At 43.4% G+C, this 27,819-nt stretch overlaps 1 protein-coding gene and 1 long non-coding RNA gene across 2 annotated transcripts; one reads left to right on the forward strand and one right to left on the reverse strand.

The window, feature by feature from the left end:
* Positions 1-17,351, forward strand: Ppp1r36 (protein phosphatase 1 regulatory subunit 36). Its single transcript, XM_090344272.1, has 11 exons — positions 1-227; positions 981-1,045; positions 3,233-3,319; positions 4,400-4,497; positions 4,593-4,659; positions 8,254-8,352; positions 13,873-14,007; positions 15,471-15,513; positions 16,083-16,261; positions 16,483-16,671; positions 17,099-17,351. Exons 1-11 carry the CDS (start codon positions 168-170, stop codon positions 17,277-17,279), a joined length of 1,203 nt encoding a protein of 400 aa, XP_090200398.1. The 5' UTR covers positions 1-167; the 3' UTR covers positions 17,280-17,351.
* LOC150054557 (uncharacterized) lies at positions 14,273-26,887 on the reverse strand. Its single transcript, XR_016537556.1, has 3 exons — positions 26,824-26,887; positions 20,742-20,813; positions 14,273-14,821 (listed from the first exon to the last, which is right to left on the reverse strand). It is a non-coding gene; the product is annotated as an uncharacterized LOC150054557 (long non-coding RNA).
* Between the last annotated feature and the right edge of the window lie 932 nt (positions 26,888-27,819).

The raw sequence follows: 27,819 nt of genomic DNA on the forward strand, positions 1-27,819 counted from the left end.
AGCGGCGCCGGGCTGCGAGCCGCGGGGAGGCGGAGCCCGCGCGTCGCCAGGACCCCTCGGCCTAGCGCTGCGTCCTTGCCCCGCCGCGTCCTCCGCCTGCGGACCCCAAGGACGGGTCGGAGAGGAATGAACTCCGCAAGCGGTCAGACTGGGTCGCCTGGGTCGCCATGAACTACTTGAAGGCCAGGCCTCCTCCCCCGAGCGGGCTCTTCTCAGAGGGGAAAACGGTGGGTCGCCCTCGCCCGCAACGACGACGCCGACTCCCGGCACCTCGGCGCTGCCTGCCTGGCGCAGACGCCGCTCCTTCCTTCATTGCCCCTTAGAGGAGAGTCTTGGCTCAAAGGTGGACGCGGAGGCCGCCTTGGACGAGTTGATTTTGTCTACAAGGCTGCGGGGAGCCCTGAGTGTGTGCAGTCTAAATTTCCTCCCTCCATTTGCATTCCCTACCAGTTCTCCCCTTTTCTCCTCCTCCTCCTTTTGATTGTGTATTTTTGCCAGTCCCGGGTCTTGAACGGAGGGCCTTGGTGCTGTCCTCGGGCTTTCTCAAGGCTAGAGCTCTACCACTTGAGCCTCAGCACCACTTCCGGCTTTTTTCTATGTATGTGGTACCAAGGAATCGAACCCAGGTCTTCATGCATGCTAGGCAAGCACTTTAACCACTAGGCCAAACTCCCGGCCCTACAAAGGGGGCCAACCCACCCATCCCCTCAAATTCTCCTAGTTCCATTTTTACATATGTGCGTTGAGTATTGTGACTGCATTCACTGACCCTTCCTCTCCCCCTTTCCTACCTGGCTTGTTTCCCACACACACTCCTCCCCCCCAAAAATTATTCCTAAAAACAAAAATGATGAAATTCTGGCTTGTTAAACCACAAGGCACTGTTAAGGCACTACTAAGATTCTGGTAGGAATTAGAATGGTTTATTGGGAATATGGGTTGTGAATGAAATTTTATTTTTGCTGCAATTTATCTTTCAGCCATGGGGATTACAATTAGGGATGTGGTACTGGAAAGACGAAACCAAAACCCTTGAATTCAAAAGGTAAATTTTAACAAAACTTTACTTGAGATTTTATTTAAAAAATAACTTGTGCTTGGGATGGAAAATGAAGCAATAGATAAGAGCATGAAGAATAAAACAGAGGTGAAATGTCCCCCACCTGAGCTGGTCACTGCGCTGAATGGCCTCTGAAACCTCACCTTCCATCAGCACTGTCCTCAGATTCCTAGGGCCAGTTACTATGTCAATCTATTTTATCAGCCTTTGATAATAGTTTATAGGAAAGGAAGCAGGTTTTAAAAGGCTCGTTAATTTGAGGAAAATGCAGGGACACATTTCACACAGCTCAGAGGAGACCAACATAATTTAAATCCAGGGGAGACAGTATTTCATTTGGCATTTCTGTTCTCTCTCCTGCTCTACAGAAGGGAACCGCTGGGTGGAGCTGGGAAGACCCCAGGCTTCTTTTACTTGATAGGAAAATAATGGCCATGGCCATGATCTAAACAGTGTGATCGATGAAGGATAAATAATACAACCTTGTCTTGATTAGGATGATTGTATTAAAGGACAGATGGTAAAACAGTCTGTACATTCCAGACATCCAGTTAGAGCTATTGGAATATGTCAAATGCTTGAGGGGTTTGAAGATTTTGTTGAAGGCTCTAAATGGTCAGTAGAAAATACTAATAATATTAGCCAGTCACGGTGGCTCATGCCTGTAATCCTAGCTATTCACGAGGCTGAGATCTGAGGATCAAGGTTCAAAGGCAGCCCCGGTACAAAAGAACCTGAGACTCTTATCTTCAAGTAACCTCTAGAAAAGGGGAAAGTGGGGCTTAGCTCAAGGGGTAGGGTGGTAGCTGAGAGCTGAAGAGCCCAGGGACAGCCGAGTTCAAGCCCATGATATCCCCCCCAAAAAAGTACTAATATTTCTCCGTCTATATCACAGTCAACTTTTTTAGTTGTGTAATAAAAATTGGCATATTCTTATGAAAATTCAAACAATGCACAAGTATGCAGATGCAGAAGTTCTCCCCCCACCCCATTCCCACCTGTCCTGGGCCTAGGCACTGTCCCTAAACTTCTTTTTCTCAAGGCTAACACTCTACCACATGTGCCACATTGCCACCTCTGGTCTCTTCAGTTTCTGTGTTACTGAGGAATCAAACTCGGGGCTTCATGCATGGTAAACACTACCACTAAGCCACATTTCCAGTCCACAGAGCTCTTCACCACCTAACATCTCTGCCCTTCTTCAGAGGTAGCAACCATTAACATTTGGTATCCTTCTATTTTTTTTCTTGCTCCCACCCCAGGTATTTAAGCATACTCATTCATGAACCCATTCCTTATAACAACGATAAGGGAAACACCAGAAAGAATGAAAAGCTTAGAAATCATCCACTTCAAACTAGGTGCCAATGGTCTAAAAAGAAAAGCAAAGGTGCCTCATGTCTGTAATCCTAGCTACACAAGAGGCTGACATCTAAGGATCATGCTGAGGCCAGCTTGCCAGGAAAGTCTATGAGACTCTTATTTCTAACTTAACCACTAACAAGCTAGAAGTGGAGCAGTGACTCAAGTGGTAGAAGGCTAGCCTTGAACAAAAGAAGTTCAGGGACAGCACCTAAGTCTTGAATTCAAACTCTAGAAAGGGGGGCGAGTGGGAGAGGGAGAGGGAGGGTGGGAGGAAGAGAGAGTGGGAGAGCAGGGAGAGGGAGGAAAGGAAGGGAAGGGAAAGGGATGGGGAAGGGGAAGGGGAAGGGAAGCTTGTATCTAAAAGCTTCTCGCCTCATAAATACTAGATACATTTTTTTTTTGCCAGTCCTGGAGCTTGAACTCAGGGCTTGGGCACTGTCCTTGATCTTTTTTTGCTCAAGACTAGTGCTCTATCAATTGAGCCACAGCACTTTTCTGTCTGGCTTTTTCTGTTTATGTGGTACTGAGGATTGGAACCCAGGGCTTCATGCATGCTAGGCAAGCACTCTACCACTAAGCCCCATTCCTAGCCCAAGATACATTTATTTTTCTATTCTGAGATTGCAAACAGAAGAGTTTGTGAATGGTGGTGTTCCAGAGGCAGCTGAGGCATGAACACGTGGGCACTGCGTGCCTGCAGGGATGCAGACTGCTCATAACCCAGTCCTGAGATTCTGCTCATTACACGATTAGTTTCCCCTTGGGAAGGAAGGGTCCAAGTTCCTTATTATCTCATTTCTTTTGCAGTTTTGTACCTGCGATAGAATACAGGGAAAAAGGAAAGAAAGGCAAAGCAATTCACTTTGCTGAAATGGATGGCTCAACTTCAGAAAGGTGACTTGACTTCTTATCCATCTAGCACAGCTGACTGAGCCTCTCAGTGGAATCTCCTAAGTCTACGTATGTTAACAAAGCTCCAGTCACCCTAGACTGAAAGGACAAAAACCCATCAAGGAAAAAAATTCAGTTTTGATGGGAATTACAAATATTCCCTGCGTGTCTCTGACATAACTTGGCTATTTTCACTTTTGCTTATTTCTTGTAACTACTATAGGGGCTTGAACTCAGGGCCTGGGCACTGTCACATAGCCTTTTTGCTCAAAACTGGTGCTCTACCACTGGAGCCACAGCTCCACTTCCAGCTTTTTGCTGGTTGATTGGAAATAAGAGTTTCACAGATTTTTTTTTTTCTGTCTGGGTTGGCTTTGAACCAGGATCCTCAGATCTCAGCCTACTGAGTAGCTAGGATTACAGTTGCAAACCACTAACACCTGGCCCACTACTTTCATTTCTTACAGCTTTCCCCCCCCCCCAAATCTGAAAATGGTAGCTATATCAGAATTAAAAGATTATTTAGTGATCCTGGGTATGGAATCCAGACCACCACATGTGCAAGGCGCATGCTGTACCACTAAACTCCATCCCCAGCCTTCTAGGTGATTCAAATGATCTAGTTCCCATGTAGTTTGTGCTTACATTTGTTTTAGACAGTATGCATACCTCCCCTCCTACCCTGACATCATAAACATAATGTTCTGGAATGATCTACATTCAATGAGGTCGATGGTCCATGCAGAACTGTCAGATCTCCCCTCCCCTCACTCTTGCTCTCTCATTTGCCAGTCCCAGGGTTTGAACTCAGGGGCTGGGCTCTGACCCTGAGCCTCTCTGTGCTCAGAGCTAGTACTCTACCACTTGAGCCACAGCACCACTCCTGGCTTTTCCTGTTTATTTGGTACTGAGGAATCAAACCCAGGGCATCATGCATTCTAGACAAGACTCCACCACTGAGCCACATTCCCAGCCCAAGGATCTCATTAGGTTCCAGTCCCATGCTTCATGCACTTCAGGATAGATTTAGATACAACTAAAATCTTCACAAACCCTAGTAGAGACTGTTTTATTCCAAAACAGGTTGTCAGATAAAAGGCATGTTTCAAGAGAGGAGAAGTCATTGAAAGGCCTGGAGAAACGAAGCCAGCAGGGGACAGTCACACTGGATGATGTTAAGTGTGAGACTCTCTGTTCTTCACAGATGCCATTGGGTTGTGAACCTCTTACGCATCTCTAGGTCACTCCTCTAATCGTTCATCTTTTCTCCTTTCAGTTGTTGCTTTACTTTCATTAGAAGCTACTGAGATGCAGCGTATCTGTTCTTTTACGACATTTCTAAGGTATGTCATGCTTGAGCTCTGTATTTCTTTTTTTTTTTTTTTTTCTTTTTGTCGGTTGTGGGGCTTGAACTCTGGGCTTGGACACTGTTTCTGAGCTCTTTAGCTCAAGGCTACTACACTACCACTTGAGCTACAGCACCACTTCTGGTTTTCTGATGGTTTTTTGAAGATAAGAGTTTCGTGGAATTTCCTTTCGTGCCTGAGCTGGCTTTGAACTGTGATCCTCAGATCTCAGCCTCCTAAGTAGCTAGGATTATAGGCATGAGCTACCAGAGCTGGCTTCTGAGCTCTGTATTTCTTCCCTTCTTCTTTTGCAGTCATTTTTGTCTGATAAGTGACAATAGTATGATCTTTAGAGAAGGAGCTCCAGGTTCTTCTCAGCGCTCAGTGTCAGGGTCCAGAAGAGGAAGTCAGAAGTCACGGAATCCCTCTAGTCCCAGATTACATAGTGCAGAGAATACATTGTCAGAATCCCATCCAAGCACTGCCCAAACATCCAAGGATAAGCTATTTGCTGGAGAGCAGTGTTCTCTGCTAGTCATACTTTATAGTTTCAACAGTTCTAGTATGACTTGGGGTGTTTTTTTACCTTTCTTAAACATTGGTTCTGGGCTGGGAGCATAGCCCAGTGGTACAGTGCTCACTTCACCTGCATGAAGCCCTGGGTTCGATTCCTCCATATCATTCCTCTGAGCCTGTGGTGAACACTTTACCTGAAAGGCCCTGTTCCACTGCAGCAGCAAGGTCACCCTCCACACAGGCACAGCAGGTGGTGGCCATGCCAGCAGGGAAGTCAGCAGGTTAAATCCAGAGGTTTTTTGCAACATCTCCCGTCCTACTGTGATAGAATGGACTCATATTTGTCTGTGGTGATAACTCGTCAGCACCCCTTCTCAGGCTTCTTCCCCGCCCTGTCTCATTTCTCCACTCCCCAGCAGATGTTTCCAAGGTCATTACCACATCAACTATTTACCCTCAGGTCTTTGTTTCAGGGTCTGTTCTGGGGAAACCCAACCAGAGACAATGAGCTATTAATATGGTGTGTGTGTGTGTGTGTGTACCTTTTTTGGGGTTTGAACTCAGGCTGAGCACTGTCCCTGAGCTTTATTTTTTTCCTCAAGGCCAGCACTCCACTACTTGAGCCACAGTACCTCTTCTAGCTTTTTCTGTGTATGTGATACTGAGAAATGGAACCCAGGGCTTTGTACATCCTAGGCAAGCACTCTACCACTAAGCCACATTCCTAGCCCTTCCCCTTACAATCTTTTTTTTTTTTTTTTTTTGCCAGTCCTGGGCTTGAGCTCAGGGCCTGAGCACTGTCCTTGGACTTTCTCAAGGCCGGAGCTCTACCACTTGAGCCTCAGCACCACTTCCGGCTTTTTTCTATGTATGTGGTATCGAGGAATCGAACCCCGGTCTTCATGCATGCTAGGCAAGCACTTTAACCACTAGGCCAAACTCCCGGGCCCCATTACAATCTTGAAAAAGAAAAACCTGGTCAAATGCCAGTGGCGCATGCCTGTAATCCTAGCTCTTCAGGAGGCTGAGACATGGAGGATTGAGGTTTGAAGCCAGCCCAGGCAGAAAAAATCTGAGACCTTCTATCTCTAATTAACCTGAAAAAATGTTAGATTGGAGGCATGGCTAAAGTAATAGAATACCAGCAATAAGGAAGGAAGCTGAGTTAGTGTAAAGGCCTGAGTTCAGGTCCCAGTATTTTCCCAGACACAAAAAAGTTAAAACAAAACCCAAAACATAGCATTGCAGGTCAGTGCAATGTTTCTGGAGAGCAAGACATGCACATTTAATATACACAAACACTGTGTTCTAGCAATTTCACTTATGCCTGTCAATTATTTGTTCTGTGGACAAGCTCTATAGAATTTGAAACATACCTTTATGACCATATCTGTAACATTCGTAAATACCTATGTATCAAGAGAGAACTAATTAACTAAGTTACTATACAAATACAATATATAGCTGTTGAACAGAATAAGGAAGGATTATATATTAAATGGTAGAAGAGAGTCCATGCTATAATTGGAAAAACAAATGGCAAAGAATCATATCTATAGTACTATATACTATTGATGATCAAGGCAAAATAAATAGCCTTACAGTCCTATCTTCATTTACATGTATTTTGGTGAAAGAGAATGTTACATGTGAATACCTCTGCTTTTTGCTCTGGTTATTTGAGATAGGGTCTTGTTTTATCTCCCTGTCTGCTTGAACCATTATCCTCCTATTTATACTTCCTGTTGTAGCTGGAATGACAGATGCACATGGCTAAACCCAGTTAGTGGTTGAGATGGAGGAGTCTTGTGAACTTTGTGCCTGGGCTAGCCTCAAACTATCATCCTCAAGATCTCAGCCTTCCTAATAACTAAGATTACAAGTGTGAGCTATACCTGGTTTCATTTTTTTTTTTTTTGCCAGTCCTGGGCTGTGCAAACTCAGGGCCTGAGCATTATACTTGAACTTTCTCAAGGCTCGAGCTCTACCACTTGAGCCACAGCACCACTTCCAGTGTTTTTCTATTTATGTGGTACCAGGAATTGAGCATGCTAGGCAAGTACTGTACCATTAGGCCAAACTGCTGGCCACCTGGTTTTATTTTGGACTCCTAATAGTAATTGTGACACTAAATAATAGAATGGTGACAAAGAGGTGGGGGTTTTACTTCATACATTCCTGTGCATTATTTTTGTTGGTTGTGGGACTTGAATTCTAGGTCTGGGTGTTGTCCCCAAGCTGTTCAGCTCAAGGCTACTGCCCTGCCCCTTAACACACTGCGCCACTTCTGATTTTCTAGTGGTTAATTGGAGATGAGAGTGTCATGGACTTTTCAGTGCCCTGGCTGGCTTTGAACTGGGATCCTCAGATCTTAGCCTCTTGAGTAGCTAGGATTACAGGTGTGAGCCACAGAACCTTGCTTTCCTGTGCATTTTTAAGACAATGGAAGTAGTACTTATGTAATAAAAACAAAAATTAATAACCACAATTATTGGAATTTAATGTCTGATTATCCAAAAATAAATTCTTTTTTTTAATGAAAATCAGATGTCTTGCATTATCAAGAATATAATGGAGGGCTGGGAGTGTGGCCTAACATGCATGAAGCCCTGGGTTCAATTCCCTGGAACCATATATACAGAAAAAGCCAAAAGTGGTGTGGTGGCTCAAGTGCCAGAGTGCTAGCCTTGAGCAAAAGTGTCCAAGGGCAGTGCCCAGGCCCTGACGCCAAGCCAAGGACGGGCAAAAAAAAAAAAAAAACAAAGGAATACAGTAGATACAGCCAGGTGCCAGTGGCTTATGCCTATAATCCTAGCTACTTAGGAAGCTGAGATCTGAGGATCAAGGTTCAAAGCCAGCCTGAGCATAAAAGTCTGTGAGACTCTTATCTCCAATTAAGCATCAGAAAACTAGAAGTGGCACTGTGGCTCAAGTGATAGAGCGCTGGCCTTGAGCTGAAAACTGATAGAGCAGGCCCAGAGTTCAAGCCCCACGACTGACACCAAAAAAAAAGAGAATATAATAGATAGAACTTTAAATGGTAAATTCCTTTTTTTCTTTCAAATTTCTCCACAGAAATAAGAATCTTGACAGTTTTCTCATGGCATTATTATACTATTTATCTTATTACTTGGAAAAAAACTCACTGGAAAAGAAACCTAAAAGCTATATGGTGTAAGTAGATTTGGCAATGTGTTTTAAAATTTGTCATTGATAGTTACCAAGGGTGAATGAATGATGGAATTTTAAAAAATTCAGGTATAGTGAGAAACATTTTACATCTTTACAGTGCTCAGGGCCTAAGCACTGTCCTTGGGCTTTCTCAAGGCTAGAAGACTACCACTTGAACCACAGCACCACTTCCAGCTTTTCTATGTATGTGGTACCAAGGTGAACCCAGGTCTTTGTGCATGCTAGGCAAACACTCTACCACTAAGACCAAACTCCTGGCCCCAGCATTTTACATCTTTAAAGCACACTGAATAATTCATATGGGAATTACCATAACAAAACGTTCCAACTGAAATAGACCAGTATTGCCCAATAATTAGACTTGGAACTCCTGCACTAGATGCTGTCCTTTAGCATTTTTGCTCAACTCTAGTGCTCTATCACTTGAGCCATAGCTTCACTTCCTGGGGTTTTTTGCTGGTTAATTTGAGATAATCGCCTCTCAGATTTGTCTTCATTGGCCATCTTCTAACCTTGATCCTTAGATCCCAGCCTCCTGAGTAGCTAGGATTACACGTGTGAGCCACTAGGGTTTGTCTCACTACTTTCATTTCTTACCCTGTTTTGCTGGTTCGTTGGACATGAGAATCTCTCAGTCAGATTTGTCTGCCCAGGTCAGCTTAAAACCTCAATCCTCAGACTTCAGCTTCTTGAATAGCTAGGATTTTAGATATGAACAACTGGCATCTGCTAAATTCAATTTATTAGCTTTGCAGCACATGTGTTAATACTAGAACTATATTAATTGGCTGTTTTACCTTTTTTTTTTAAGTAAATCTTTGAAGTCTGGTATTTCTTACATTTACAGCCCAGCCTCATAATGACTACTACATCAAACTGTGCAGATACAGATTGTTTTTATATGCTTTTGATGCTTACAGAATTCTTGCTAAAGGACTTGTAAGCATTTAATACAAAGAACTAAGGTGGTTTTTTTGTTGTTGTTTGTTTGTTTTTGCTAGTCCTGGGACTTGAACCCAGGGCCTGAGCACTGTCCTTGGGCTTTCTCAAGGCTAGAGCTCTACCACTTAAGCCACAGCACCACTTCTGGCTTTTTCTGTGTATGTGATACCGAGAAATTGAACCCAGGGTTTCATGCATGCTAGGCAAGTACTCTACCACTAGACCATGCTCCTAGCCCTGTTTTTGTTGTTGTTGTTGTTGTTTGTAAGGGGGATGTTATGAGGGTTTGAACTCAGGGCCTTGCATTTTCTAGGCAGATACTCTTCTGCTTTAACCACATTCCTATCAACTTTTTACCTTTTTTTTTTTTCTTCAGTTCTGGGGCTTGAACTCACGGCCTGGGCACTGTTCTTGGGCTTTCTCAAGGCTAGCACTCTATCATTCAAGTCACAGTACCACTTTTCGTGTATGTGGTATGGATGAATCAAACCCAGGGCTTTATGCACACTAGGCAAGTACTCTACCACTAGGCTACATTCCCAGCCCCACCTTTTTGCCCTTTTAAAGTTATGTTTTAATAGGTCCATAAGTTTTTTTTGTCCACAATTGTCTCTTTTCACCTTAAGCCCCCATGTGGCTGAATAATAGGCATGTATTATGATACTGGGCTTTGTTAGGGTCTCTTTAACCTTTTGCTCAAACTGGTTCCAACTCTACGCCTCCCATTTTCTGCCCTCCCAAGTAGTTTGAGTTAATAAGCCACTGAGACTGGCAAGAATTTTTTTTAAAATAGTGGATTTGGACAAAATGGCATTCTATATCATAGTAAAACCTCCGAGGTTTTCTTGTGCTACTTGAAAAGAATGTGATGTCTTTAGGCAGAAATGGTTCAGAGACTTACACCCAGATAAAAAATCAGGAAACTTGGAGTGTAGAGCAGAGCCGTGCCGCTCAGACTTGGTGACCTTACACAAGCCATGGAACTTTCCACATACCCAGATTGCCCTCCCCCAAACATGTGGAAGCAACCCAATGATTTCACTGGTAGGAATGTTGGGAAGAGCCATTAATGTACTGTAGACTTTTTAAAATGAAAAACACTTTGAGGAAAATAAATAAATATTTCTGGCAAGTGTTGTAAAGCCCAGATGCACTTCAATAGACATGTGGATCAAAAAAAATGTGGTACCTTTGCACAGTGGAATTTTACACAGCTATTAGAATATTATGTCATTTACATGGTAAGATAAGTCAGTCTCAGAGAGATAAATGGCACAGTTTTTTTTGTGCATGTGTATTTTTTAAAAAAAATTGTCCATCATGGGGCTTGAACTCTGGGCCAGGGTGCTGTTCCTGAACTCTTCAGCTCAAGGCTATCATCCTACCCCTTGAACCACAGCCCCACTTTCCATTTTCTGGTGGTTAATTGGAGATAAGAGTCTCAGGTTCTTTAGTGCCCTGGCTCTCTTTGAACCATAATCCTCAGATCTCAGCCTCCTGAGTAGCTAGGATTACAGGGATGAGCCACTGCGCCTGGCTGGCACAGTTTTTGTCTCATATGTGGAAGATAGTCCTAGCCAGGACTCTGGGCATTCACACACAGTTACCAAAGGTGGACACTCTGAGGAGAGGAAAAGCTCAAGGCTGTGTGCCTCTGACCATCCAAAAATATTTATCGAAATAAACTTTAGGAAATGGAGACAAAAGAACCAAAAGAACCAAATAAATCATTCAAATGCTGCTTCTTCAGTGAAGCCATCAGAGTACTCAGCAGGAATGTTATTTCAGGGTGACATTTCACAGGAGGGATCTGTGTTCCTGGTGACCAGCCAGCCAGCTGTGGCTTAGAAGGCTTGAGGGTTTTAAGTATCCCCAAGTCAGACTGAGTAGACTTTGGTGGCATTCTGGCTTGTTATAGTTTTATATGGTCAGTTTGAATTTTGTATGTTTTGTTAGGCTTATTGCTAATCTAACAGACTTGTTTTATATTTCAGTTTATAACAGAAAAGTTTCTTAATTATTTTCAAAATGCACTACAAAGAATGACAAAAATGAACCAGTCCAAGTCTTAAGATGGTTGATTTTATTATTCTATTCTAAAACAAACTACAGTATCTTTCTATTTTTATGTGACCTGTAGTCAGTCAGTTGACTAATTATTATTATTATTATATTTTGCCAGTCCTCGACCTTGAACTTGAGGCCTGAGCACTGTCCTTAGGCTTTCTCAAGGCTAGATCTCTACGATTTGAGCCACAGCACTACTTCTGGCTTTTTCTTTTTTTCTTTTTTGTGGGTCATGGGGCTTGAACTTGGCCTGGGCACTGTCTCAGAGCTCTTCAGCTCAAGGCTACCACCCTACCCCTGGGCCTGGGCAGTGTCACTGAGCTCTTCAGCTCAAGGCTATAGCCCTACCTTTGAGCCAAGCCCCACTTCTCATTTTCTAGAGGTTAATTGGAGATAAGAGTCCCTTTGTGCCCCGGCTGGCTTTGAACTGCAGTCCTCAGATCTTAGCCTCCTGAGTAGCTAGGGTTACAGGTGTGAACCACCGTGCTCAGCTTACTTCCGGCTTTTTCTGTGTATGTGGTACTGAGGAATCAAGCCTGGGCAAGCACTCTACCACTAGGCCAAACTCCTGGTCCTGTAGATGTGTTTTGTCTGGCATGTAGTACTACTTATTATGACTTATTATGAAGGAATTAAACACAGATTACATTGAAGGAAAAAAAATGGTTTCAGTCAAACTAGGTTAGTAAATGTATCATGTCCTAAAATAGTTCCTGTTCACTGGAGAGAGGGGGGTTGGGTTTTATAGCATTTAGAGCTTACTTTATTCCAGAAACTCATTTTTTTCCATTTTGAAAGCTTTTCATTACATGTGGTGTCTTATACTTTGGAAACCTATGTCATCCTTAAAGCCTTATCACTCCCTCTCATAATATACCTTCACACAGTCTAGTTATTCACTCAGCAGGAGCAGGAGTTTGTCCTGTGTAGATGTTTTTTTTTTTTTTTTTTTTTTTTTTACAATCCTGGGGTTTGAACTCAGAGCCTAAGCACTGTCCTTGGGCTTTCTCAAGGCTATAGCTCTGCTACTTGAGCCACAGCACCACTTCCAGCTTTTTTTATGTATATGTATGTGGTACATGAGGAACTGAACCCAGGGCTTTGTGTATGCTATGTGAGCACTCTACCACTAGGCCAAACTCCTGGTCCTGTAGATGTGTTTTGTCTGGCATGTAGTACTACTTTACTATTTCATTGCCAGGGCTTGGAATTAATTGTGAACAGTATCATTCTTTATTGCACTGCAGAAACTTTAAAAATCAGGCTTTCAGACATGCTGCAACCTAAGAACTGATTGTCTTTTAATGAGTCTGTTTGCAATTCAGTTGGAGCTAGGACTGTGTTTTCATAGCAAAGCAATTTCATTATAGTTGATGTCAAAGTTCCCAGAATAGTGGTGGGTAAATGCTTCCCTCCTGGCACAGGTAGGCTCAGAGCTGAGAGCATGCCTGTGCTCCGGCATGGTACCCAAACTTGAAAGGATGACATTGGCCCGGAGAAGCAGCGGCAGCAGTGTTTCTGAAACTGCTTTAGAAATAGGAATGCATCCAGGTGGCTATGGTGGCTCAAGCCTGTAATCCTAGCTACGTGGGGGGTGAAGATCAGGGGCTCATGATTTCAGGCCAGCCTGGGCAAAAATGTTAATGAAGCTCCATCTCCACCAACGGCTGGGCACAGTGGCTTACCTTCATACCAGTTACTAGGAAGCATGACAGCTAGGGTGCTCGTCACCCCAGTGACACAGGAAAGCACAAGCAGGGGGCACATGGACCTGGCCCACCTGAGCATGAGGCAAGACCCCATCTCAAAAATCACCAGCTGGGGCCAGGAGGTTGGCCTAGTGGTAGAGTGCTTGCCTAGCATGCACAAAGACCTGGGTTGGATTCCTCAGTACCATATACATAGAAAAAAGCCGGAAGTTGTGCTGAGGCTCAAGTGGTAGAGCTCCAGCCTTGAGAAAGTCCAAGGACAGTGCTCAGGCCCTGAGCTCATGCCCAGGACTGGCAAAAAAATAAATAAATAAATAAAAATAAAATCACCAGCTGGGAGAAGGGCAGGTAGAGAAACAAAACAAGGTTCAAACTAGTAATTCATCAACACAAACCAACCAAACAGAACCCACTAAAAAGCCCAAGCCAGCAGGAACTTGAGTTACCAGCTACTTTAGCACCCAGTATTCCATAATTTCTTAGCTGGAAGGGTTCTGAAGAGCTAGGACCAGCTGTATATAAAACTGAGGCCATCTAGGGGGCATAAAGTATAACAATGTATACACAAGTGAAAATTCACCATAAACTTGAGATGCACATTCCAGGGAATGATAAGGGACTTTGACAATTTGTCAGTGCCACAAAAACAAATTGATTGGTATGTGAAGTCTGTGGATTCAGGAGCATTTCTTTCAAAGTAGTTTATGAAGCTGACATTTTGTTCATCAGTATAGGCATTTGCCCCCAATTAACCCATGTTGTTCCCCCCCACACTCCCCTCCAGGGGCTTGGTAGAGAAAAAAGAAATGGAGCTGGTTTTGAGTAAGTTGGAAGCAGCCCAGAAATACTTGGCAAAGAAGTACTGTTACCTGGTGCTGGGCCTCGGCATGCCTGACAGGCATCACATGTCCTGTGGAAAGTGAGTCACTTTGTCATCACAGTCTTAGGACCCAGGCCCCTTGGCTTCTGGTGCCTTGAGACAGTGTTGTGCTTTCTATTGTTTAGAATAATGGGGCTCAGTGAGAATCTGAGTGGGGTGTGATATCTGCTTTGAGGAAGCCAAGGGTCTATGGAAGGAATTCCAGAGTCTCTACTGACAGTTTAAACACTGTCCCTGGTGGGAGATTAAATGACTCGATGGCCTAGTGGAATCTTGCTCTCAGTGGGGCAATATTTCTGCTGCCAGACAGGGTGGAGGCAGGGTGACTGCCAGTGTTGGGGTAGGGTAGGGTTGGGAGATGCAGTGGCTGCTTATTTTTCATTGTGAAGAATGGCTGCCAAGCCAGCAGTACTGAACTGACACCTGTGACCTTGGGGTGACAATGTCTACACAGATGTAATTAAGACAGAATAAGAACACACATCATGGGAACATTTGGGATCACAGCATAACAGATTCCAATCCTTAGCCCCAGAAGACCTAAGCAGGCTCACAAGGCTACAAGCCACACCATAGCAGAGCCAGAAACTAAAGCCACAACAAACAGCAGGACAGAGCAAGAGCTTGGTACACAGTGTCCTGACATTTTCAGGAAGCTCACTTATACGTTGTCTGGGTACTTTTCTGCGCTCTGCATTTCCAGTGTTCTTTCTTTCTCTCTTCTGGGTATGCCATCATTTCCTTGCCGTTTCCCATAGCAGCCATGTTCATTCTGCAGTGTGTAACAGGCCCATTTACCACTTACATAAGCCATGTCCACCTTCATCCAGCCTCTTGAGTCCTCCTCCATTTCCTGTGGATACAGTCCCCAACAGAGCCTGTTTTACTTTGCTGTCATTCATTATTTTGGGGGTGGGGTAATAGCAATTGCACCAAGGCATTTCACCATGGTATTTTGCATATGCATACATTATAACTTAATAAGACTAGCTTCTGCTCTGGGTTTTGGTACAAGATCTGTTCTTAATTAAATACATGTCTCTGGATTTCAGTCTCACCTTCAGTTCTCTTGCTTGTCAAGTGAGTAGAGCACTGACTATGTCATAGGGAAAATAAGAGAACTAAATATGAGTCAGGGTGAAGGGTACAGCGTATTTCTGAGCCTGTCGTGAGGCAGAACATCATGGTGGAGAGGGAATGGCAGAACAAAACTGGTCCCTTTCTGAGGCCCAAGAAGCAGAGAGAGGAAGGAACCAGGGACAAGACTCACTTCTTTCCCAGGGACCTGTGCATCCACCTACACCCCACGGCTGGAAGTTGCCTCTGTCTTCCAGTCACTATCAGCGGGCAATCTAGCCTTTAGCCCATGGCCCTTGGGGACATTTCAGATCTCAACCACAGATCATGGTTCTATTTGGTTTCTGGAGTGGGAGAGGGCGAGAGCTAGATCACTAAAGATTGAGATTTCTTTCAACCTGAGGTGATGGTTTGTTACATTGCAGGGAAAAAATATCAGACACACAAAAAGACTGGAAATTCTTTGAGGTAAGTCATTTTCTGAGGGTTTTGTGTATGTACATGTGTGTGTGTGTGTGTGTGCACATGTGTGTACATGTACAAGTATATGTGCCAATACTGGCAAATTAAATTCAGGGCCTCATATTTTCACTTGGTTTTCTACTCAAGGATGACACTCTACCATTTGAACAACACTCCACATCTGGCTTTTTTTTTTGGTTAGTTGGAGATAAGAGTGTCTTGAGCTTTTGCTGGCTTTGAACTTGGATCCTCAGATCTCAGCCTCCACTAGAGTTACAGGCATGGGCCATTTCGTTATGAAAGATGGTGTACAGTCATCACCAGTAACCATTTGTTAGGCACTTATTTTCAGAGTATCTTTTCTAAAATGAAGAATGCTAGTGAATTCTCGGTTTCCCTTGGAATTTCAGTCTGACTTTCACCCTGTGAAGGTGTGGCAGGGAAAAATGTACAGCTTTTCAAGGCTGTTGAGAGCTTGGGTTCTCTGAGCTTAGAAGTCTTCTAGAAACGGGAGAGGGTTTTTTTTTATGTAATTTCTGAGGCTTGTGATTTAAAACTCTGCTTTTCCTTTGTAGTCCTTTTATACTTTCTGTACACACATAGCTTGGATTGTCTTCCGACGTCAAAATCTGACAGAGATTGAGGATGAAGTAGGAAGGCTTTTCCGTACCAACATGTTCAACATTCCTCGAAGGAAGCGTGAAGATGCACAATTGGGAGGAGAAAAGAAGCGCATGACTTTGGTACAGTTCAGGTATGACCTCTTTTGTCTCCCCCCTCTCTCTACTTCTTGTCTTTATCCATACCCTCTGCTGGCCTCAAATTTGAACCCTCCCACTCCAGCCTTCTAGGTAACTGGGACTGCAGGCATATGCCTCTGTGCCGAGTCCAGTTAGGACCTCTTGACTTTTCTACGATAAAGAATGTTGGTCAACAATGGGACAATGTGACCTATGTCACCTTTTCCCCTTGCAGGAGAATGATGGCAAAACGCCCAGCAATTAAAAAAGCCATGGACTTGCGCTCTCCAGTCTTGTCTACCCTGCTACCATCTCTCAGAGAGAAAGCTCAGCACATCATCGAGAGAAAATACCAGGCAGGCACCAAACCTCCAGCCCATGCATCCAAGCATGCGATAAGTCCAGACTCCGTGCCCACGCCAATGTGAGTGGACCCAAGAGAGAAACTGGAGGGTCCTACTGCTGCCTAGGGCGGGGGCCGGGGCTCGGGTCCTGTTCCTGTGCCAGAAAGATGAAAACACCTGTTTCTCCATTGCCTCCCACCACACTGCCCACTCTTCTCCATGTGTTTACTGGCAGGAGCCGGTAACAGACACTTCCCCTCCCTCCCCTTGTATCTCCAGTTAATCACTGGAAAGCTGGAAGTGGGACTGTGGCTCAAGGGGTCGGGTGGTAACCTTGAGCCGAAGAGCTCAGGGACAGCACCCAGGCCAAGTTCAAGTCCCACAACTGGAAAAAAAAAAGTGTGTATTAGTCTTCACTTTACTGCACACACACACACACACACACACACAGCACAGACACAACCACACTATGTACTTGAGTCTTTGTCCTTGCTGTTCTCTTTACAGAGTGGGCATCCTGGGGGAGCCTCGGTATATGTTCAACCTGCACACGCTCACCCCCATCGACCCGGAAGAGAATGTGAAGCCATCTGGAAGAAATGCTTCCCTGATAGAGAGGAATAACCTGCAGGTGCAGCAGTTCCTGGACACGGCCCAGCGGACCCTGTCCTTCCTAAACCTCAAGTGACAGCTCCTCTCGGATTAATGCAGGACTACTGTGCATTACTATTATTATTAAAATGTTTTTAAGATTGTTCAAGTTCTTTTTGGCCCAAGTTATTTTGTTAAAAAATTCCAGAATGTTCATTTTCCTATTTTTGCTAGTTTTGTAACTTGTTGATTCCCTTACTTCAACATGACTATTAGATTAATAAGTTAGATCAGTTCTTGTGTGTGTGTGTGTGTGTGTGTGTGTGTGTGTGTGTGTGTGTGTGTGTTACTGAGGTATGAACTCAGGGTGAGGTGTTTTTTGTTTTTTTTTTTTTGCCAGTCCTGGGGCTTGAACTCAGGGCTTGGGCACTATCCTTGGACACTTTTTGCTTAAGGCCTGCACTCTGCCACTTGAGCCACAGTGCCACTGCCAGCTTTTTTTGTGTATGTGGTACTGAGGAATGGAAGCCAGGGCTTCATACATGCTATACAAACACTCTACTACTAGGCCAAACTACTGGCCCAAGCACCCTACCTTTTTTTTTTTTTTTTTTTTTTAGTGGGACAAGGGGCTTGAACTCGGCCTTGGCACTGTCCCTGAGCTCTTCAGCTCAAGGCTACCACCTACCCTTGAGCCAAGCCCCATTTTCCATTTTCTAGTGATTAATTGGAGATAAGAGTTTTAGGTCCTTTTGTGCCCAGGCTGGCTTTGAACCTTGATCCTCAGATTTCAGCCTCCTGAATAGCTAGGATTACAGGCGTGAGCCACCGTGCCCGGCAAGCACCCTACCTTTTTAAAGCCAAACTGCCAGCCCTTTTTTGCTCTAGTTATTATTATTATTTTTTTGCCAGTTCTGGGGCTTGAACTTGGCCTACGCACTGTCCTTGGACACTTTTGTTCAAGGCTAGCACTCTTATCACTTGAGCTACAGTGCTGCCTTGGGCTAGCCTGGCCTTCAACCCTCCCAATCTTGGCCATCTGCATATAGAAATGTGCCACTGTATCCACCTATTACTTGAGATGGGGGGCTCATAAACTCCTTTTCCAGGTTGGTCTCAAACAGAAATTTACCTGATTTCCGCCTCTTGAGTAGCTAGTGAGCTACCACTCCTGGTTCAGTTAGCTGGTATTCTAATGGAATCCTTTGGTTTATTCAGTTCTAAGTTTATATTTGACTTATGGGAGAGCAGGTACACATGTGAACAAAAATTTCATAAAGCCAGGCATGGTGGCTCACACCTGTAATCCTAGCTACTTAGGAGCTACTCAGGAGGCTGAGATCTGAGGATCACAGTTCAAAGCCAGCCCGGGCACTAAAGAACATGCGATTCTTATTTCTAGTTAACCACTAGAAAATGGGAAGTGGGGCTGTGGCTCAAGGGTAGGGCAGTAGCCTTGAGCTGAAGAGCTCAGGGACAATGCCCAGGCCCAGAGTTCAAGCAACATGATTGAAAAAAAAATTATAAAAGACAAACTAAAATAGTTTAATATTAAATCTCATTTTATGACTTCAATATTATTGACATTGGGATGTAAAAAAAAACGTGTTTCACTGAAAAGCTTTTAGCATATATGATCCATTCTTTTTATTCATTCTGTAACAAAGATGTCTTTACTTTTTTATGAGATAAGATTTAAAATATAGGAACTTGTTCTAAATGGCATCCAGCCGTTTTGTTCATAGTTTCCCTGGCTGGCTACTAGAATGCAATGTTTCTCTGCTTAGCAGTAAGTGATAGGAATGTTGGTGAGGTTGCTGGTGAGGGCAGAGCGCTCACTGTGGCTTCTAGCCACAGGCTTGTCTCCATGGACAAGCCTCAGCTTCCCGAGAACATTGCTGTCCTGTATTTAGAATAAATCCAGCTCTGGTTGTCCTCTAGCAACTGAATCGCAACCCATCATCAGTATTTCTTCAGATTTGGAAATGAATCTTGGCGGTTTCCTCATAAGGAGTGCAGTTTAGATAATCAACTGCAGTTCTTAGAAAGGATTAAAATGTGAACTCAGCTCACCACGCCCCAAACATCTAGAAAGCCAGAAAAGTATATTTATGGGAAAAGAGCTTTATATAAATACTTCCTTCAGTGACCCATACAACAGAGTTGAGAGCAAGCATCTTGTGTAGGGTAGATGATACCAAATTTGGTGGAGTTGTTAACACCCCAGCCAGTGAGAACCAAACCCTGTAAGACCCTTCCAGATGGGCTTTGACAAATTAAAAATAGAACACAATTCATGCCACAAATTTGAGATAGGAATTGTTGTTTGAAAAAGACTGTCCTAAGCACAAAATCAATCAGCAATAGAGACGTACCAGGAGACAAAGGAACACGGTGCTAGAATTTTTATCTTGAGACAAGGCCTGCAAGGGCCTTCAAGCCATCAAGCTCTTGATCTTTCTGCCTCAGTCTCCTAAGTGTTGGGGTTATAGGCAGGTATGACCATGCCTGGCTGGTTCCAGGAATATTAATGAGGGAAAGATAACTAGAACTCCAGAGTTCCTTTCCCATATATGGCATTGATAAGGTCTTAACTGGAGAACATTTGTATCCAGTTTTAGGCTTTAAAATTTGGAAAATCTTTTTAAAAATTTAAGCATGCCCTATAATATAGGAGTAACAAGATATGGAGGGGGAAAGATGGAGAAATTATAAGCTAACTGGAATTAGCTACAGAAAGAAAACTCAGAAATAACTTCAAATATTCACACTAAGATCAGAAGAATGTTCAGTATATTTTGCTCTCTTGGATGAAGGACACAGCAGAAGTTAAGGTTTGAATATGTAAACCTTCAGATTATACTGAATTCAAATACATGCTCACTTTGGGCAGATCAGAGGTCTGGTAACTTAGTATACAACATGTGCTGTCTACAGTGTGTGGACTCTGAATCCATCCTACCTGAGCTCAGGTCCCAGCTTTGCTCTACCCCTGTGAGCTCTTGAATAGGTTACTTCACTTCAAGCTGCCTCATTTTCCCTATCAAAGAAGTGGGGAGAAGTCTGCCTCTTAGGTTTGTGGGGAGGCTGGTCTGGGTTGAGGTGTGGCAAGTGATTATTACTAAGGATAAGATTTGTAGAATGGGGTTCCCTGAGGGGAACCTTGAGTCTATTCTGGACATGTAAAAGACTGTCCTAAACATAGGGTTGAATTTCTACCTCTAAGTCTGCCAACAACACACAGTGTCTATGTGAAACATCTCCTTGTTTTAATCATCCTTATAGTCATCCTTTCAAATCTGCCACATTCTATCACATGTTTCTATCAAAAAATTAGAAGTTTTACACCCTTCCCCCAGCTGGAGCTGCTTTGCTCACAGCATACAAAGTCAGCCACATGGCTCCATCTCAAACGTGGATGTGGTTCTGACTTGTTCCTTGGCCTTTGAATATGACAGCAGAATTAACAGTGATCATAGCAAACCGTGGATTATACTTATGCCTGAGTTCTGTTAGTGAGCCACTTTGATTGAAATAAATTCTCTTCAGTTCAACTCACCATCATTGAGGGCCTGTGTTTGGCCCTTAGGAACACAAACAATTTGTCCCATGACTTCAGAGATGTCACAGTCTGGCAAGAAAGAGAAGAATCAGGAACAGTTTGTTTTAAAGCCATTATAGATACCCTATTACAGATGCAAATAGCTACTGGTACAAATATCTTTACTGATGATTTTTCATGGGGAAGTCATCTAGGGTCAACAGAAACCCAGATACTTAGGTAGACCTTGGAGAAATCAGAGGTGGGGAGAACGGGGGTGGGGAGGGTTAAGGGAAGGCAGTCTCCTAGAGTTTGTACTCAGGACTTGTTAGGCAGGTGTTCTACCTCTTGAACCACATCCCCAGCTTTCATTATTATTTTTGTGCCAGTCCTTGAACTCATGGCCTAGGCATTGTCCCTGAGCTATGTTTTGCTCAAGGCTAACCCTTTACCACTGAGCTAGTGCTCCACTGCAGCTTTTTGGGAGCTAATCGAAGATTATCGGGCAGACTTTTCTTCCCCAGGCTAGTTTCAAACTGTGATCGTCAGACCTCAGCCTTCTAAATAGCTAGGAGTACAGACATGAGCCACTGGTGCCTGGCTGAGTCATTTTTGCCCAGTGTAGGCCTCTCTGTACCTCTCATGCTACTGGGATGGTAGGTGAATGCTACCATGCATAGTTGGGGCGGTTTTTGTTTTTTCTATGTTGTTGCTGTTGTTGTTGTTGTTGTCCTGGGACTTGAATTCAAGTGTACTACTTAAGCTACAGCGCCACTTCTTGCTTTTGAATGGTTGATTGGAGATAAGAGTCTCATGGACTTTCCTACCTGGTCTGGCTTCAAACCCTGATCCTCAGATCAGCTTGTTGAGTAGCTAGGATAATAGGCATGAGCCATCATCGTCTGGCCTCAGTTTAATTCTTTTGAAAAACTAGGCTCCAGTGGCTCCCATCTGTAATCCTACCTACTCAGGAGGCTGAGATCCGAAGATGGAAGTTTGAAGCCAGCTGGGGGCAGGAAAATTCATGGAGACTCATTTCCAATTAACCAGGAAAAAATACTGGAAGTAGAACTGTGGCTCCAGTGGTAGAATACCAACCTTGAATGGAAGAGTCCCAGGACAGCCCCAAGGCCCTGAGTTCAAGCCTTAGTACTGGCAAAAGGATCTCAAAGGGGACCAAGCAGCATAGAGGCTCAGCAACTTCCGGCATCACTGGCAGGAAGTGGTTTCTCCTGTGCTGGGTTGGGGAGAGGCAGCTGAACCAAGGGTCAGTGCTTTTCTAGAACACAGGTCAAGGCTTATGTTCCAAACAAAAGACAGATGGCCCTTTGTCCATGAGGAACTAAATGATACCCAAGGCCCCAGGAGAAATCGCTGGTGCCTGTCAGAAGATGCCACACCCTCCTCACATGCCACGTCTGGCCCTGAAATGAGAATGTGTTGAAACAGTCCAGAACTCCTGCCATCTCCCCTGCTTCCACCCTTTCCCCAGCTTTGGTGTTTGGTTTCATAGTGCCAAATAAAAACCTCACTGATTCAGCATTTTGGGATTCTTGGAGATGAACAAAGAGAAGTCTTCCTTTGTAATACCTTTCAAGAAGTGTTTGGCAAACAAATAAAAGAAGTAAAAAGTTGTTAGAAGGGAGGGAGGATTTGACCCAATTAAAATAATAAATGTATTTAAAAGACTTTGAGTAGGTTGATGAGTTAGTCTCTGGTAGTCAACAGTTGTTCTTTAAAAATATTACCAGGCACTGGTGGTTCAGGACTAATTCAAGCTATTTAGAAGGCTGAGATCTGAGCATTGTGATTTCAAGCCAGCCCAAGCAGAAAAGTCTGTGAGACTCTTATTTCCGATTAACCTGCAAAAAGCCCAGGCCCTGAATTCAATTGCAGAACAGGCATACACTGACTAACAAAATACTGAAAGACTTGGCCCTTTTTAAAATGGAAAAGAGGGAAGAAAAGATTGTATCTGAGTTTGTTTAGGAACATCTCTGTGATTGATTAACAATGTCTGTTCTAGACTCAGGAAGGGAAGTTTAGTAATAGTCCAGTAATAGGGCAGATATTTACCTCCTTGATAATACTTAAATCTCTTGTAGAAACAGATGTATAGAAAACAAACATATCACTAAGCCAAAAGAAACATTAAACATTAAAGAAGCATTTATTATACTCCAGACCTATGTTGAGGCTGCAATGCTTTAGACTTTAAATAGACTTTTCATTTCTGAGAAGCATACAAATGGAGAAATAGAATCCTTTAGATATTAAGTGGATAAATACCATACAACTAGGAGTGGAGTGAAACCTATACCGTTTGGTTGGCTACAAAGCTCATATTTTAATTAAGATAGGCCTCTCTTGAGAGTAAAGTGAATCATTAACTGGGCTCAGTTGGCATGAGAATACTTTCTATTAAAATAGTTTCAATGAAAATAAAGCTTTATTCTCAGTGGGAACAAAGCATACTCAATACAAAAGAAGACAGAAAAAATAAGGTGAAAAAGGTATGACAAACGAAAATCAAGTAGTAATATTGTAGCAATATCTGATATAGTCTAAACCACCCAAATTAGTTAGCTACCTATAACAAGGACACTTTAAGTATAAAGATGACTAGATTCAACTACGTGCTGGTGATTTTTGCCTGTAATCTTAGCTGCTCAGGAGGTTGAACAACTGAAGGATTGAGGCTTGAGATCTACCTGTGCAGTCAAGTCCTCAAGACTCTCTCTAAAATAACCAGTTAGAGTGGTAGAGTGCCAGCCTATGCAGCAAGCCAACCAAACACAAAGCCCCAAGTTCAAACTCTGAAAAGATGACTAGATTAGAAGTATAAAAGATGGGGTTGGGGGCTGGGAGTTTGGCCTAAAGGTAGAGTGCTTGCCTAGCATGCATGAAGACCCGGGTTCGATGCCTCTGTACCACATACATAGAAAAAGCCAGAAGTGGTGCTGTGGATCAAGTGGTAGAGCTCTAGCCTTGAGAAAGCCCAAGGATAGCACCCAGGTCCTAAGTTCAAGCCCCAGGACTGGTAAAAAGAAAAGAAAAGGAAAAGAAAAGAAACAGAAAAGTAAGAGTAAAGAGGAGAATAAATCATAATAGGAATATGAAAAAGGAAGAGGAAGAAGAGGAGGAGGAGGAGGGGGAAGAGGAGGAGGAGGAGGAGAGGGAGGAGGAGGAGGAGGAGGAGGGGGAGGAGGAGGAGGAGAATATTAGCCAGGCACTAGTGGCTAATGCTTCTAATCCTAATTGCTCAGGAGGCTGAGATCTGGGGATTGCAGTTTGAAGCCAGCCCAGGCAGGAAAAACCATGGAACTCTTCTTGCCAATAAATTACTGAGAAAAAAAAAATGAAGGGTACTGTGGTAAAGTATTAGTCTTGAGCAAAAGAAGCTCAGGGACAGTGCCCAGGCCCAGAGTTCAAGCCCTAGGACCAGCAAAGAGAAAAAAAGAAAAACAAAAGAAGGACTATTATCTAAGTAAATACATGCCATTATATGTTACATAATGAAAAAGGAAGCTGGGTGCAGGTGGCTCCAATCTGTAATCCTAGCTATTCAGGAGGCTGAGAGCTGAGGCTCACAATTTGAAGCCAGCTGGGATAGGAAAGTCCCTGTGAGATTCAATTAACCACCAGAAAACTGGAAGTGAAGCTGTAGCACAAAGTAATATAGTGCTAGCCTTGAGTAAAAGAGCTCAGGGGCCAGGAGTTTAGCCTAGTGGTTAAAGTGCTTGCCTAGCATGCACAAAGACACAGGTTCGATTCCTTGGTACCACATACATAGAAAAAAGCCAAAGTGGTGCTGAGGCTCAAGTGGTAGAGCTCTAGCCTTGAGAAAGCCCAAGGACAGTGCTCAGACCCTGAGCTCAAGCCCAGGACTGGCAAAAAAAAAAAAAAAAAAAAAAGAGCTCAGGGACAGTGCCCAGGCCCTGAGTTCAAACCTCATGATTGACAAAAAAAAAAAAAAAGAAAAAGAATGAAGAGATTTATCCATTCTACGTATATATGTAGACAATAATAAAAAATTCAAAATACATAAAACAAAATTGATCCACCTGAAACAATCCATTCAGATGGAAGGAGATCACAGCAGAGCAAGCAGACAACAAAGCATATACCCAAATAGTTCAGAACAGCTCTACCAATCAGCAAAAACCAACTGCCATTTATTGATCACCCCACTGTACTATACTGTAGATGAACACAGAAGACCCCTCACTATAACCAGGGCCATAAATAAACATTTACAAAGGAATGAAATCAAAGCAGGGTCTCTGGCCAGAATAAAATTAAGCTAGAAAGCAATAAAAGGAAGACATTAGAAAATCCCTTACATGGGAATTAAATAACTGGTGTCTCAATAGGCCTTGGGGCAAAGAAGTAACTTCGAGGAAAATCAGAAAATGTTTGGAAGTGAACAAAACCATCTAACATGCTAACACTTTATAAAGTCAACCTGGTTTGAATTAATGCAGTCTGTCTGCAGGTTATAAAATAATGTGCCATGGGAGAGATTTTACTACAACATGGAAGGCAAGGGCACTGTGCTGTCCTCGGTCCTCAGAGTGAGCAGCAGATGAGCATTGTCTGGATACCTTGCTCCTCTCTCTGCATCCTGACTCTGTTCTGATTTGGGAACACAGGTGCTTTTTTTGCGGGGGGCTTGGGGGGGTTGTCTTAGAACTTGAACTAAGGGCCTGGGTGCTGTCCTTAAAATCTTTTGCTCAAGGCTAGAGCTTTATCGCTTGAACCACAACTCCACTTTCTGGTTTTCTAGTGGTGAATTAGAGATAAGGGTCTCATGGACTTCCCTGCCTGGGCTGGCCTTGACTCATGATCCTTAGGTCTCAGCCTCCTGAGTAGCTAGAATTACAGGCTTGAGACACTGGTGCCCAGCTTATGAATTTTTATATACATGATGGATATAAACTTAAGTCTTTATGATTCAGAAACTTCACTCTCAGGTATTTAAGAGTCAGGGGTAGGGATGTGGTTCAAGTGGCCGATCACTTGCCTGGTATGTGTAAAACTGTGGGTTCAGTTTCCAATTCCACCAAAAGAAAAGAAAAGAAAAGCAAGAAAGAAGGAAAAAGAAAAAAACTTATGCAAGTATCAGCAGCACGTTCTCAGATAGCTGTCTAAGAATGTGAGAATGATTGCCTCCGCAGCCTGTGGTTCTGAGACTTATCTCTCTGTGGGCTGAGGAAGTGGCTCAAGAGGCACCTGTTTAGCTGGCGGTGTAACCATTAGATGAGTTCAAATCAGAAAAAAAGACAGTTAATTTCTAAATTCCTAGCCAATGCATTAAAAATATCCCAGGAAATTTAGAACCATTAAACAACCTTTGTCCTTGTATCTGGTAAGAGAAGGATTCAAGCAAAACGCAAATATAAGTAAAGGTAAAAGGAAAGTTTATTAGAACAGTAATGTGGAGAGAAAGAGCTCATAGCATAGACTTGTTATGGAGATGAGGGTTTTTAGCCCATCTCAGCCATCTTGGTTATCTACAACTGAAGTCCTTAAAGATGGTTTTCTCATTGGTGGGTCTCCTTTCTATTTCCTGTGGAATCAAAGACTTACATTTCCTTATTGGTCTTTAAAAAAATTTTTTTTTGCTTGAACTCAGGGCCTAGATGCTTTCCTGAGCTTCTTTTCCTCAAGGCTAGCATACTTTGAGCAAAAGAGTAACCTTTGGTTTTCTAGTGGTTAACTGGAAATAAGAGTCTCACAGGCTTTCCTGCTTGGGCTGGCTTCAAGCCATGATCCTCAGATCCTAGCTTTCTGAGTAGCTAGGATTACAAGAATGAGCCACCAACACCTGGCTTTCTTTTATATTTTTTATTTCCTCATTCTTTTGTAGCCCTCAACCACCAAGTTTTCGTTTGTCAGCTTATTCTGCACATGTAGCTGTATAGGTCACAAGTCCAAATTCGCTGTTTTTCTATTAACTTGTATCAATAGAAGTCTCTGAAATTAACTCCCAATAATGCCCCCCAAAAGTAGTAAAACAATTCACACTATGTCTGTACAGAGCTCCTGGCAGCTTTGCTCATAATTGCTCCAAATTAGAAAAAACCCAAGTGGCTCTCACCAGGTGACTGGATAAAGCTGCATCATCTATTCAAGGAAAGACTGCTAGGTGAGGCAGAGGGATGAAACAGCAGAGAGAGAATCAAAACATTGTGCCGAACAAGAGAAGCGAAAGGAATGTTCAACAGCCTCTTCCATTTGTGTGAGACACTAGACAGAAAATCTGATTGGTAGGGACAGAAAGCCAATCAGTGACTGGGGAATGGGGCGGGTGGGGTTAACGGGAATTAGTGAGGCAAGAGAGATAGCTGGGGATACAGGAAAATTGCTTTCTTTTTAACAAATAGCAAAAGGATCAGACTCAAAAGTGAAAGCCAGAAAAATAAACTGAAAAAGCAGAGAAGCTTCCCTTTTCACTATACTTTTTTTTAAGTTATGAAAATTATAGGATTAGAAACAGGGAGACAAGCTATCTAAATGTCTTATCCTTTAAAACCTAGCAGGGAACCAGGAGTTTGGCCTAGTGGTAGACTGCTTGCCTAGCATGCACAAAGGTTCGATTCCTCAGTACCACATACATAGAAAAAGCCAGAAGTGGTGCTGTGGCTCAAGTGGTAGGGCTCTAGCCTTGAGAAAGTCCAAGGACAGTGCTCAGGCCCTGAGCTCAAGTCCAGTCCTGGCAAAGACAAAAAACAAAACCAAAAAAACCCCTAGCAAGTCCTATCTAAATCTTATTCTTTGGAATGGTGAAAATCCAGGAATTTTTCTTGGCTAGGTAAAGACAGAATGTACAGCAACAGCCCCAAGGTCTGTATGTTGTGAGTGGACCTCCCCCACCCTCCCCCACAGCTCTTCTTCTTTACAGGGGAAGAGTTAGCAGACAGTTGTGTGCTGTTGCAATTCTAGCTACACAAGAGACTGAGATCTAAGGATCATGGCTCAAAGCTAGCCTGGGCAGAAAGTTCTATTATCCCTCCTCTGCCCCCCCCCCCAAAAAAAAGAAGCTAGAAGCGAGGCTGTGGCTCAAGTAGTGGAGCAATAACCTCCAGAACACAAA

Source organism: Megascapheus bottae, chromosome 14 (assembly GCF_031878675.1).
Source record: "Megascapheus bottae isolate mThoBot1 chromosome 14, mThoBot2.hap1, whole genome shotgun sequence".
In the NCBI taxonomy this organism is placed as follows: domain Eukaryota; kingdom Metazoa; phylum Chordata; class Mammalia; order Rodentia; family Geomyidae; genus Megascapheus; species Megascapheus bottae.

Coding starts and splice junctions, on each gene's coding strand:
- Ppp1r36 (XM_090344272.1), top strand. CDS start 168: ATGAACTACTTGAAGGCCAGGCCTCCTCCCCCGAGCGGGCTCTTCTCA. Junction 228..980: donor TCTTCTCAGAGGGGAAAACG/GTGGGTCGCCCT, acceptor TTTATCTTTCAG/CCATGGGGATTACAATTAGG. Junction 4,660..8,253: donor TCTTTTACGACATTTCTAAG/GTATGTCATGCT, acceptor ATTTCTCCACAG/AAATAAGAATCTTGACAGTT.